The sequence below is a fragment of the Typopeltis vanoorti genome, chromosome 2 (genome assembly GCF_054136105.1).
Source record: "Typopeltis vanoorti isolate ZY-2024b chromosome 2, IOZ_Tvanoo_1.0, whole genome shotgun sequence".
In the NCBI taxonomy this organism is placed as follows: Eukaryota; Metazoa; Arthropoda; class Arachnida; order Uropygi; family Thelyphonidae; genus Typopeltis; species Typopeltis vanoorti.
In genome coordinates, this window is record NC_143550.1 from 117,456,031 (window position 1) to 117,469,530 (window position 13,500).

Consider the following 13,500-nt stretch of genomic DNA (forward strand, 5'->3'; position numbering starts at 1 on the left):
TCTCTTACCAGCGTGCATAACTCCAACTATGAAATTCGGAGTTGGAGGTTCGTTATTGCATAGTCCTGATTTTCCTGGTTTTGCCTTGGACCTCTGTTTGTGGTGCGACGAATACTGAACTCCAAGAGGTATCTGAGCATTCTAGACACTGCATTGCTTCCTACATTCTACCGTTTCTACAGAAATGATAGAATGTATGAAGCAATGCATAAGGCTGCTACTATAACTGCGTGGTTTGTAGACAATGAACGTTATCACACTCGACTGGCCTCCATAAAGCCCTGATCTCAACCATACTGAACATCTGTGGGATGAACACGTGTCTAGTAAGGTCAAGCGATGTCCACCTCCACAATAGTGCAGTCACAGCAGTAAAAGGAGGTTCTAATCTTAAGATAGGTGCCTTGGCTGTTTGTTCCTCAAGTGTCTATTAACTTCTTTAAAAGCAGTGTATGTACCTTCATAGGAGTGAACAGTATGCTATTATAGCACCCCATTATTACTAACTTCCTGTCTCTCATTTCTTATCTTTTACATTAGGCTCAATGGCTATGTAACCTATCTTAGAAACTTGATAATGTTTGATAGGACAGTTTTGCTGGCTTTAATTGCATGCGTTTTTCTATCTGGCTACCCGTTTTGTGGAATGGAAAACCTGCTGTGTGTCTGTTAACTCATCTTCAACTGAAAAGTCCTGATAATGGTTCTTCGTGTCCTAGATAGGATTTGAACCTAGGTTTTTCTAACCACAGGGCCTCCATAGCTCAGTCTATACGACTGAGCTATGGAGGCTCTTCCGACTATTTTCAATTCGTTTATGTATCTTCTAAGACTTAAATGCATCAATCCATCTACATCTTTGTCTTCTTTCTGCCATCATATCACATGCCTGTTCTGTTAACCTTTTCTCATTCATTCATGAATGCCAACAATATCCTCAATTTTCACAAAATTCTGCCAGCAATAGCATTGTTTACATCTAAAATATTCTATCAGTTTGCATATTACATTTATCATCTGATTCCTCTGAAAGTACTTTTCCTTCATTTCTAAGACGCTTCAACAGTTGCCACAACTACCACTTTCCTAATGTGTCCTATTTTTTTTAGTTACTTTTACACATCACTTACATTTCTCATGAGTGTTTTCTATGCTGACTGGCTAGCAACTTTCAATGCAGTTCCTTTACTATTTATTTTAAGTTTCCTGAGGTTCCACCAGGAAGTTTTGATTCTCTGTTTAACTGTTTTCAAGCTCTCATTTGTTTCTTCAATATTTGTATATGTATATTTGAGTTTATAATTTACCTCTGAAAGCTGTTCAACTTTGAAATATGTATGCTTTGGTTTAAACCAATATGATTTTTTTTTTTTTTTGGCTAATTCCCACAAACTGCCAATCCATCCTCATTTATTCAGTATTCAGATAAATACCAACAGAGTACAACATGAGAAGTGAAGATTGAATACTGTTAGAAACTCCAGTCAGTTTCCCACATTCCTTAAAAAGCTACGTGGAGATCAGCTCCCAGTAATTCTAGCTTGTCCCTTAAGTAATGTGAGGCACATATCAGGAATTTGAGATTTTTATTTGAATGCAAATTCATGATTTTGAATATAGTTTAATTTTTTCTTTTTTTTCTATGTTGTCATTTATTACCTAATTCTAAGCAAACTTGAAGTCCATTTTAAGGTACCTCATAGCACAAAGCTAAGCTGTAGCACGTATACATTTGGTACTTCCTCCCATTGTACAATATTCAAAATATGCATTGTTCGCTCAAGATTTCTACAAAATCTTTAATTTTTAGCAACTCAGTTGTGCATAGTTGTCACAATTGTAAAATGAAGTTAACTACCAAATTCTGGTTATATATATACATATATATACAGGGTGTTCGGGATAAATTTGACATATTTATAATTAATTATATTTTTCCGTAAGTTACATGTATTAACACACACTTCTCTTCATTTAAAAGTTTGGACCCTTCTTCATTCATATACAAGATGTCAGAAAGGATGGATAGCTGGAACCCACCTGAATCATGGAAGAGAATAACTTGTATCATGATGATTCGTGCCCGCCATCAAAATAAGGATATTACGACTGCTGCCCAATGCTCCCTGAATACAGTAAAAACAATCAGGCATGAACTAGAGACTTGCAATGGTGACTACGAGGATGTAGCAAGAAGAAAGATCCCTAGCAGACGATCTGATTGCGTTCGTACAGCAGAATTCCTCGCAAATCTGCAGGAACAGGTGTTGAAGAACCCTGGCATTGGAATTCAGGCTTTGTTCGTGGAGTTGCTAACTGTAGTCAAGCCCTGGATAACAAGGGTAGCCAATGGTAGGCCGTATGTATGGCAGCAGGATTCGGCCCCTTGCCACACCTCTGGGAAAAGTCAAAAATGGTTGTCTGAAAATTTCTACGACTTCACCAGTCCAAATGTTTGGCCTCCAAACTCCCCAGACCTTAACCCCATGGATTATTTTGTATGGGGCGCAGTTGAAAAAGACACCAATCGCACTTCCAGTAATACAAAAGCCCAGTTAATGGATAAAATTAAAACAGTTTTTGCGGCCCTTCCCAGGGAGACTGTAGCATCAGCTTGTTCGAGGTTCCGAAGCAGAATTGAAGCTGTGATCGATGCTAATGGTGGTTATTTTGAGTAAATCTTGTTGATAGTATTGTAATTAACTCTGCCTGTAATGTTTTTTTGTCAATTCATTAAATTTAATAGATACAAAGAAGATTTTCTTTTTCCTTACGAAACTGTCAAATTTATCCCGAACACCCTGTAAGTGCTATTCCTTCTTGGTGTTTGAAGTTAAGCCTGACGTTTAACCCTGCCTGAAGTTAAGATTTTGAACTGTCCATGGTGGAATTCTCCTTTTCCAGTCCATCTGGTTTCGCAGAGTCTGTATTATGATATGTGTATGTATACATACATACATACACATATCATAACTGAATATTACTATGATAACAAATATACGAATTAATCAATGTTATCTAGAAATTAGTGATCAAAAACAAAGCATATTGTGGCTGATTATTCCTCTCCCCCCCCTTTTTTTTTTTAAATAAAACTGTTCTTACCCCTCTTTAAAATGACTGTTATTCACCAATTATTCAAAAATACAAGTTATGAAAATTGACAATAAACATGCAATTAACAAGGATGAATGTGTATATTTTTTGTGTATAAGGGAAAAAATCAGTTCAGCTGTTAAATAGAATTACAGCCAAAGTAAGGTTATGAGGGTAAGTGTATTATATTTGTTAATGGCATGTCAAATTTGCTTGACATTCATCAGGAAAGTTTGAAGGATGAAAACATTAAGTTTTTGGGATAATTATTAATAACCCTGCCACCTATATAAGAGTGAAACTGCCTTTATTTGTAAAGTCCAAGGTTCTTTGGATCCTCGAAATTCTAACTTGCATCTTTCCAGCCAAAAGAGTGACCAAACTAAGATGCAGAGGGGGGGGGGGGCTGAATGAAAGTATAAAAGGCATAAATGTGAAAAATTTCACATTTATGCCTTCCAGTTCACTATCAAGTTAAGTAGAATCAAATGTTTCATTTTGTCAGCAGTCTCAGCAAGCATATAACTCAACTATTGATACTTGGGGTTAGTTTTTCACTTAAAAATTATGATTCTAGCCTAGAACATACACATTTTAAGTAATCAAAATTAATATTTTGTTTAATTTTTATGAAGCTCAAGCTATTTTGATTATTTTGGATGAAGTTCCAGCCCATCAAAGGTGCATCCTTGATGGACTTGAGCTTCCTTCTATTCTCCATATAAAAATAAAATGGACAAAAATCTGGACATCAAATTAGGATTAACTGCTCTACTAGAATTTTTTGCCTCACCACTTCTGGAAAGTGCTGTCTCCAAAAGCAGTGAGGCAAAAAATTCTAGAAAATTGGATATATATTCTTAACACCTCATGTACTTGCATTTGGCTTGCAGGATGGCAAGATGAAAATCAAACTGTTTCTACTGGTTTTTTTTTTGGTTTTTTTTCCACTAGAAATATTCAATCTTTTCTCATGCAACTACTTAATGTAGCCTGTAAAATCACCCTTCATGGCCAATTTCTCTCATGTTATCCTAATAAATGTTATATTACAATTGTAGCACTGAAACAGCAAATCCAATACTGTCTTCAAAGCAAATGCTTAACAAATAAAGATTTTGGCAGTAAATATTCAGCTGAAACTTATAAGGAAGATGCAATTCTGTGGCTCATAACCACAGAACTGCATCACACACAGGAATGTTTCCAACATTAGAATGACTCATATCCAAACATTGATTAGCAGTAAAATCTTATCTCATGAAAAAGAATGAAACTGAATTTATTGAGCTGTTGCAAGGCAGCATGTAACAGAAGTAACTTTAAGTCAAAGAGTGTTAGATTTGATTATAGTGTCAAAGGTTGTTTCAGTTAAAGACATAACTATTCTGCCTCTGGGTGGTGAGAGTGATCTCTAGTGGGACAGCATTTAACTAAGCAGTGTGCACGTCGGCACTAGATGGAGATGACCATCGCTACTGTACATTACACATATGTAGGGTGCACCAAAATTTTTTACTAATTGACAGCTGACAGAAAACGAACTTTTAAGAGACAAACTGTAATGTGAACCTGATGTCTATGGTTTATGATAAACTATAGACTTCAGGTTCACATAAGTTGTTAATGGGTACATTGCATTAGTATTTTCTCTATAGAGTCTTTAATGTAAAGTTTTCGTTTATTTAAGTTGATTCAATTTTTTCTATCTTCTGGAAACAATTTAAGAAAGCTCAATTGTAATTTTATTTCAAGATCAAATCAATATCATTTTGATCCATTGTCATGGGGCCCATAGGCCAGTGCCTATTTGGTAATCTGGCACTGCAGAGTATATCTACTTTGCAATGAACAGCATGGGTTTACCAAGGGCAAGTCATGTTTTAGCAACTTGCTCGCATTCTGTAGTAATGTTACCATCAAGCTAGACAAGGGAAATGGATCCACCATGATACTTTTGGATTGTGCTAAGGCTTCTGACAAAATAAAGTATGGAAGACTGCTGCATGCATAAAATGGAGAACATGAGTTTAGATTATAAAATATTAGTGTAGATAAGAGGGTGACTGACTGACAGATATCATGAAGTGGTAGATGCGAGTCTGCAAAATTTAAGGTAACCAGTGGTGTACCACAAAAATCAGTCCTTAGTCCACTGTTATTCAATCTGTACATTAATGACATTTGGAAGGATTTGACAAATGAATACAGCTATTTGCTGATGATGCAAATATAGGTAGGGTGATCAGGAATGCTGCTGATATGCAGTACTTGCACAAGGCTATCACCAATTTAAGTGGCAATCAGTGAAGAGACGGCTAACAAGTACCACCATCTTGTGGTCCATTACGCTAACACAATATCTTTAATGTCTGAAATAGTGTGGGTTCTACGGTAGATTTTCTTGAGTTTACAGGATGAAAATCCTGCTTGCTTGGGGCAGAGATTGACTAACTTGGGAACTTGAAAAAAGGGCTTAGAAAAAGCCTTTAGTCCTCTCATACGAGTTGTTCCAGTCTTGAAAATACTTCAGGCACAAACTTTGTTTGCTTACACTTGGATAAAGGATTAAACTACCGAGTATATAATTTCTTGGTATCTTTGATTTATAATTTTTAATGTTTGTATGTACTGTGGTAGAGTACAATCCTGACTGAAAAAAAAAAACTGAAATAATAAAAGTACCATGTGTAAATGCATTAAAATTAATCTAGAGATGAAATGAAAATTATAAAGAAATATGAAGGCAGACAAAGCCTAACTGTAATAAGAGGTGACAATGGTCTCACAACATCAACAACAAATATAACTGACAGATGCTGCCCATGTGAAGGAACAAGTGAAAGAATCTTCCTCTTTAAAGTGAACAATATTAAAAATAAAGCATTCTAATGTTATTTATAATATGAAAAAATTGTTAACTATTATGGAAGGTCAATCAGCCAAAATAAACATTTTTATTCTTCCATTTTGTCACACTATTTATACTGCATTATAGTAATTTGCATTAATAATTACATTAGAAATTAATCTGTGTGTGCATTCCGTGAATGAAACTGACAGAAATTACCTTTAAAACATGCAAACATACTTTTGTATACATGTAAAAAAGTGTGATTAATGGGTAGATGGATTAAATCCAACTTACATAAAATTTGTTTTACATAAGTTTGCAGAACGTAATTCATATGTAAGTCAGAGTCTATCTTTAACTGAATAATTCAGAATAATCATTCTAAATCTCATGCATGTGATAATGCACAAAATTTATCTCGTGCATTATCACATGCATCGGGAAATGCATCACATATATTTCCTGAGGATCTCAAGAATACATGTATCACATAAAATGATGACTCTCTGCACTTTATTTGAAACAAAAAATTTTTCTCATTCTATTAAGGTGTTAATTTTTGTATTCATGAAACTTTTACTTTCAACATAATGATGAAAACCAGATACCTTGATTCAATGACAAATGGTTTAATAGTGACACCATTTAGTGGATTCATGTAAAATATGCATTTAATGTGTCTGCATTGAGAAAAATGTACAAATCCAAAAAAGGGAAAAAATAATCTTGCACATTAATTTAGAAACGGTCATTTTTCTTTGACAGTAAAAATTACATGCTTAGATAAAGCATGACACAAAATTCTTACATTCTTTATGTGCAATGAATGCTTACTGAGTTCTGACACTGCTTCATGCACTCACAGAGAGAAGTCAGAGCTTTTTTAAACTTATTAAAACACATCATGTAAAAAGTCAAGGTTTCTAGAGCTGCTTTACAGAAAATTACAATAAACTGAAATTTCTTTTGATTCATTTTCTAGAGAAGTGCTGTTCAGAATATAAAGCTTGTTGATACTGTTAGCTAAATTTAGGGAAAAAACTGAGTAGAGATCAGTGGCTTTCACCTTTCTTTCCAGCAACCTGTCGAATGAGAAAAAAAAATTCCAATGTCATAATTAACTCCAGTGTCACAATATTCACTCTATATAAATTTAAATAGCATGCAATCACAAAATACTAGTTCTGAAATATATGTACTTAAATATCTTACAAGCAGTTTAATATAATTAGAATATGATTCTTTATTTCTTTAAATCTGTCATCTAACAACTGCTATTTCTTATTTAGCTTATACTGAAAATTTTCAGGAAGGTCTCTTCTAAAGATCACTTTTCTGTTATTACCCATGATGAATTACTAGAGTTTACCTTCAATGGAAAGTAATTATCATTTTTGCTTAATTCGGTAATACTTCTCCATATGTCACATCTAACTATAACAAGAGACAATTTTAAATAGGTACACTCATTATAACAAACTGCTAAAAAGTCTTAAATGAAGTCCCAAATTAAAAATGCTAGAGAAAATTCACTATAGAAACCTATCTGCTATACCAAACTATTCCTATTTCAGTTTGGTGTAGCAGAAAGAAAGGTAACTGAAATATGTGCAACCAGAAATGATTACATATACCGTGGAAGCAGAGTTTTAAAAGTAGCTATGCTACATAATTCAGAAGGTGCAATCGATGACTGGAGTACAGCTCTTATTAAAGAAAAGGGGGGGGGGATGTGGAACTTATACAAGAATTTCATTGTTTCAGATTAAGATTCATGTATGTATACTTGAGAAGGGCTAAAAAAAACTTGGGAAAAAGAAAAAACATAGCTACAAATCAGATCAATTTCAGGTTGTCAGGATCAGCTTTTAACCAAGTTAAGAAACAGAATACAACAAAGATCTATATTTAAGTTCTATTTATCTGAAAAAGGCATACAACAAGGTACCAAGAGAAAAGGTGTTCAAAATACTATAGTATGTGGGATAAATGGAACATTATACAGAACAATGCATAGTCTACATTTAAATCATAAGTCAGCAGTTAGAACTGGAGGTAAAGGAAGATGTGCTGATGTAAAATCAGGTGTAAGAGAAAGGTGCACCTATCTTCACTCTTATTCATCATCTACAAGGATCATATTATAAAGGAAAGTGGTATTGAACTGGATATCAAAATCAGATGTTAAACTTAGCTTTTGACTTTATGCAGATGGTTTAACTAAAATGAATAACTACTGTAACAAAATATTCAGTATTAAAATCAGCAATAAAAAAAAGAGAAATTGGAACATGGAAAACATTAACTGTAATCTTCTTGTATAGGTGGTAAATCTATACAAGAAGTAAAAACAATTCAGCTATTTAGGCACACCTTTTCAGTGAAGGTGGCTAATTAAATATGGAAATAGGTAATAGAATAAGCAAAACAGAATATGCAAAATTAGCCAAACTAAGATTTGGTTAATTTCTCTCAAACTAGAAACAAACAAGAAAGCGTTCAAACCGCTCTTTACTTACAGCTGAGTTTTGTTAGAAATAAAGAAGCTGAGCAAAGATTAGAGACTATATATATATCTGATTAATATCCTAATTTTTCTCAAAAAAATTAGGAGTAAACATTTTTGACATTAATGACATTTCTCTTAGAGATTCTCTTCAGATACTTTCCCATAAAAGATTAATTTCTGCATTGTGTGTCTTTTACAAATATTTCCATGGCCATTGTTCAGTAGAACTAGAATCAATTATGCCTCCCATTTTTGCCAGATCTACAGGAACTCAGGCAACAGCTGTTCAAAGTCCCTTTAGTCTAAATGCATACTCACTGTCATCTTTCATTCCTTTCACCTCAATTCTGTGGAACAGCCACTCCCTGTGAAGCATTTCCAAAGACAATTTTCAACAGGTCAAGAAGAATATCAATGGATTACTCTACTCTACTCTAGACCCTGTCCACATATGCCATTTGGTTTGCTTACAGGCTCTTCTGCCTTCCATTTGTGGGAGAAATATTTAAAAAAATTTTTTTTTTAATTAAGAACTTTAGCTATATGGAAACAAAGCTATGCATTTTACAGTTCTGATGAAGTGAAAACCATCAAACCATATCAATAACCTTTTCTTTTGTTTAACAAAAATATTTAGCATAACCTTCAAAAAAAATCAGGCACAATATTAAATATCCTGCTGTTCCATTTTCTAAGTATATTGTACCACATTCTACAATGATGGGATCAGGTTATCGTTTAAAATTATGGCCAAAACAACCAAAGTTACAAGGTTAATGTAAAATTAACAGCTAAATCTTTCTTCCAGCTGGGTTTGGCTGTTTTGCAGAACAAAAAAAACAAGTCTCCCAAAATGAAAAACCCTGTTGCACATGAGACCAGCTAACTTACTTTCATATGAAAAGTGCTTATACTAGTTCTAGGTCTTTGTATCTTACACAAATTTGAACCAAGATCTTTCCAATCAAAGAGCGTCAATACCAGTTGCACTATGGATGCTCCACAGAATTGGGAAATGTCAGGCTAGATGAAAAAGATTTAGATGAAACTCCATGGAGCCATCTTCTATTAAAGATATTCACTATTCCTGAAATAGTAATAAATTTTCTCAACTGAATAATCAAAAGGAGTTTAAGAAATTTAGTGTGTGAAACCTCAAGTTATTTAAATAATGAGCAATATGCTTGATGCTGAAGAATTTTCAAAAGGTACTCATGACAGTGAAGACTGCTAATATATATGCAGACAAGCATACATGACTGTATGTATTAGCAGGAGTCTACCATTGAAGAAAATGAAGAAAATTTTACCCCGTATTTGCATTACAAAGACTCAAAAAAGTCTTTGTAATGCAAATTAGTTTCAAAATTTCCATGACTGGAAATTTGGAAACTAAAGATCAAAATTTTTAATGCAGCTCAAAGGCCTTAGCCACAGTCAGGAACACTGTCATGCTTATAAGAAAGTACATAAAAATTCCTTATTTCAGAATCAAAACAGCATTTTTTTTAAAGAAACTAAACAGTCAATCCTGAAACATTTTCACTTTTCCATAATTAAATATGTTTATCATTTCATTATTTAATTGCTGTATTTTAGTTTGGTGGTTATTTCAATATTGCAAAATATAGTTTAAATGTCTAGAAACAACTTCAAATTCATTATACTGAATTTGAAGTATAATTTATTTCATTACACTGAGAAAATTAGGGTTTAATTTATGACAGCTCACTTAACAGTTTTCAGAAACAAGTTTGATCATAAAAGCAGGGATCTTTGTATACCATGACAAATGAGATATTATGTGTATCATAACAATGTATAGCTTTATGTAAAAACTAAACATTAATCACAACGTAGCAAAAACAGGTGTTCACCGATTTTTAAAATCTGTCTGAAAGCCACCTTACTCCTCTAATGGAAATAAATTTCAATCTATTCCTTTATTTCATGCTGTTTATGAGAGCAATCTATATGAAAGGATATTAGGAAAGAACTGGACACTGTCAGCATCTAGGAATGCGTTAGCAGAGCAAATCTCAGGTGGTATGGTCACCTATGCAGAATGGAAGAGGAAAAATTAAGAAGACAAATGTTCTCTGCCAGGTCGGCATGAAAAATACCCAGAGGAGGAAGAAGATACAGGTAGACTGATACGATAAAAAGTGCCTTAGAAGTAAGAAATATCATCATCAAATTCCTGCCATGTAATCACAAGGGGTGTACAGAATATGATAGAACTACATGAAAAAAATTACATCATTACTAACTTCCTATCTACAATTTTCCTCCAAATCAGTCTGTTATTTGTCAAGACTCCAACATTATCAGATGCTATATTTCTATCGTCTAAGGCACTTTGTACCGTATCAATCCACCTATATCATGGTCTTCCTATGGGTTGTTTTGCTGCCACCTGGCAGAGAACACTTGTTTTGCTAATCTTTCTTCACCCATTCTGATTAAGCAATCATACTACCCGAGATTAGCTATGCAAAGGCATTCCTGGAGGCTGACAATGTCAAGTTCTTTCCTAATATACTCGTTTTTAATATGATATTGCCACTGATGCCATCTGTTCATGCCTCTAATCTTTCTCGGGACTCTCATATCAGCGGTCTCTAGTCTTTGGTTAAGTGTTTTACTTCTGACCCATATACAGCAAATTTAGTGTTCCGACTAATTTCTCTCATATTCCATATGAATTTATTCAATTGACTTCCCACCATACCAGCTTTGCTCATTCTGTTGTCTATTTCTATATTTAATTTACCATCTTCAGTAAAAATCATGCCTAAGTAGCTGAAATGTTTTACTTATTCCACAGGTTCTCCATTCACAACGCAGTTGACATTTTCAATGATTCTGCCTATTTTCATTGTCTTTGTCTTTTTATTGCTGACCTTCATACCATATCTATTACAACAGTTATTCAATTTAGTCAGAGAATCTAGCAGACTTGTAGCGGATTTATTTAGAAGTATAACATCATCCGCATAAAGAAAAGAGCTGACATTAACATCTCCAATTTTGATATCAGGCTTAATACCACATTCCTTCATAATGTGATCCATATAGATAATGAATAACAGAGGGGATAATGTACATCCTTGTCTCACACCAGATTTAACATTAAACCATCTTCCTGTACTTCCTTCAATTCTAACTGCTGACTTACAACTCAAATAAAGACTAAGTATTGCTTGATATAATGTCCCATTGACACCATATAACTGTAGCATATTGAATAGTTGTGCTCTTGGCACCTTGTCATATGCCTTTTCCAAATCGACAAAACTTAAATACAGATCTTTGTTATAATCCCATGCTTTCTCAATTAATTGTCGTAAAGTGAAGATCTGATCCTGACAGCCTCTATTTGGCCTGAATCCAGCTTGTTCTTCACCCAGCTTTTCTTCTGCTATTCTTCTCAATCGTTTCTCAAGTATACTTGAATAGATCTTGCCAGTAACACTCAGTAGGGAAATACCTCTGTAATTCTCACATTCAGTTTTATTTCCCTTTTTATATATGGGTACTATGAGAGCTCTACTCCAATCATCGGGAATTCGTCCCTCTGTCCAGGCTTTCTGAACTATGCAGTGCAGCCACTGTAAAACTCTTATCCCACAAACTTCAGCATTTCTGGTCGAATATCATCTACTCCTGCTGCCTTCCCACATTTCAAGCCTTTGATGGCTTTTTTTCTACTTCAAGTATGGATATGTATTCGTGACTGCATGCCTGGTCAGTGTTTTTTACCACTGTGCTGTCATCACTGCTTGTTTCATTTAGCAGTTTTTCAAAGTAATTACTCCATACTTCAAGGATATCTTTTTCTCCCGTTTTCAAGTCACCTTTATCATCTCTAACTTCTTTTACAGCACCCTTTCCTCCATTTCTAAGCTTCTTCAACAACCTCCAGAATATTTTGCCACCTTCTTGATATTTATTTTCTATATTCTTGCCAAAGTCCTCCCATGACTTTTGTTTAGCTAATTTTACAGAGTGTTTAGCATTCTTACATTTGTCTCTGTATTCTCTAAGAGCACAAGCTGACTTATTTGCCAGGAACTTTTGGTATGCTTTCTTCTTTTCCTTTACTGCCTCTTTAACACTTCCTGCATCCACCATGGAGTTCTAATTTTTTTATCCTTGCAGACAACTTCACGACATGCCTCTTTAGCTGAATCAATCAGGGCTTTCTTCAAGGCTTGCCACTGAATCTCCAAGGTTGATACCTGTTCTCAAACTCTTTTTTTTTTCTTTTTTTTTTCAATAATCTTTGTGTATTTTAGTCTACAGTTCACATCTGAGAGCTGCTCAACTTTTATTTGCTTTAAAACTTTCTTACATGTTATTCTTTTCAATATGAAATTCAATTTTATCCTGCTCAAGACTGAATAGCGATCACTTCCAATTTCAAATCCTCTGTACACTCTGGTGTCCTGCACCAGGGAGAAAACATCACTATCAACAATAACATAGTCAGTGAGACTTTTCTTATTCCTAGCCTCTTCTCTTCATGTGAATTTGTGCACATTTTTATGTTGGAACATGGTGTTAGTAATAACCAGTCCATGTCCTGAGCAGAAATCCAACAGATATTTGCCATTATTTTAGCTTTGCTCTTTTCTCCAAATTTTCCCAAAATATTTTTGTATGTCTCACAATCATTTCCTACTCTGCTATTTAGATCCCCAACAAGGACCAACTTTTCCTTTTTCATTGCATCAGTTGTTTTTTCTAAAGCATCAAAAAATTCCTCCACTTCTACCTTAGTAGAACCTTTTGTGGGACCATAGGCACAAATAAGTCTCATTGTCCAGTTCCCATTCTCATATTTGCCCACATTACTCTACTTGAGACTGACTGCCATTCAAGAAGATTAGCCTCGTATTTTGTGTTGAATACTATGGCTACTCCTTTTCCTTGATTGTCATTGCCTGAATATAACATTTTGTATTTATTGCTCAGAAAGATCTCACCCGTTTTTGTCTTTTTTGTTTCAGTCATCCCTATTATGTCGATCTGGTACTTA

At 34.3% G+C, this 13,500-nt stretch overlaps 1 protein-coding gene across 1 annotated transcript in view; it reads right to left on the reverse strand.

Annotated features, from left to right (window-relative positions):
• Nucleotides 1-6,034: 6,034 nt before the first annotated feature.
• Nucleotides 6,035-13,500, reverse strand: part of Txl (Thioredoxin-like) — an 87,267-nt gene continuing 79,801 nt past the window's right edge. The window contains exon 8 of the mRNA XM_090407751.1: nt 6,035-7,032. Within this exon, the coding sequence (XP_090263877.1) occupies nt 7,003-7,032 (30 nt within the window). The 3' untranslated portion in view covers nt 6,035-7,002. The remainder of the gene's footprint in view (nt 7,033-13,500) is intronic.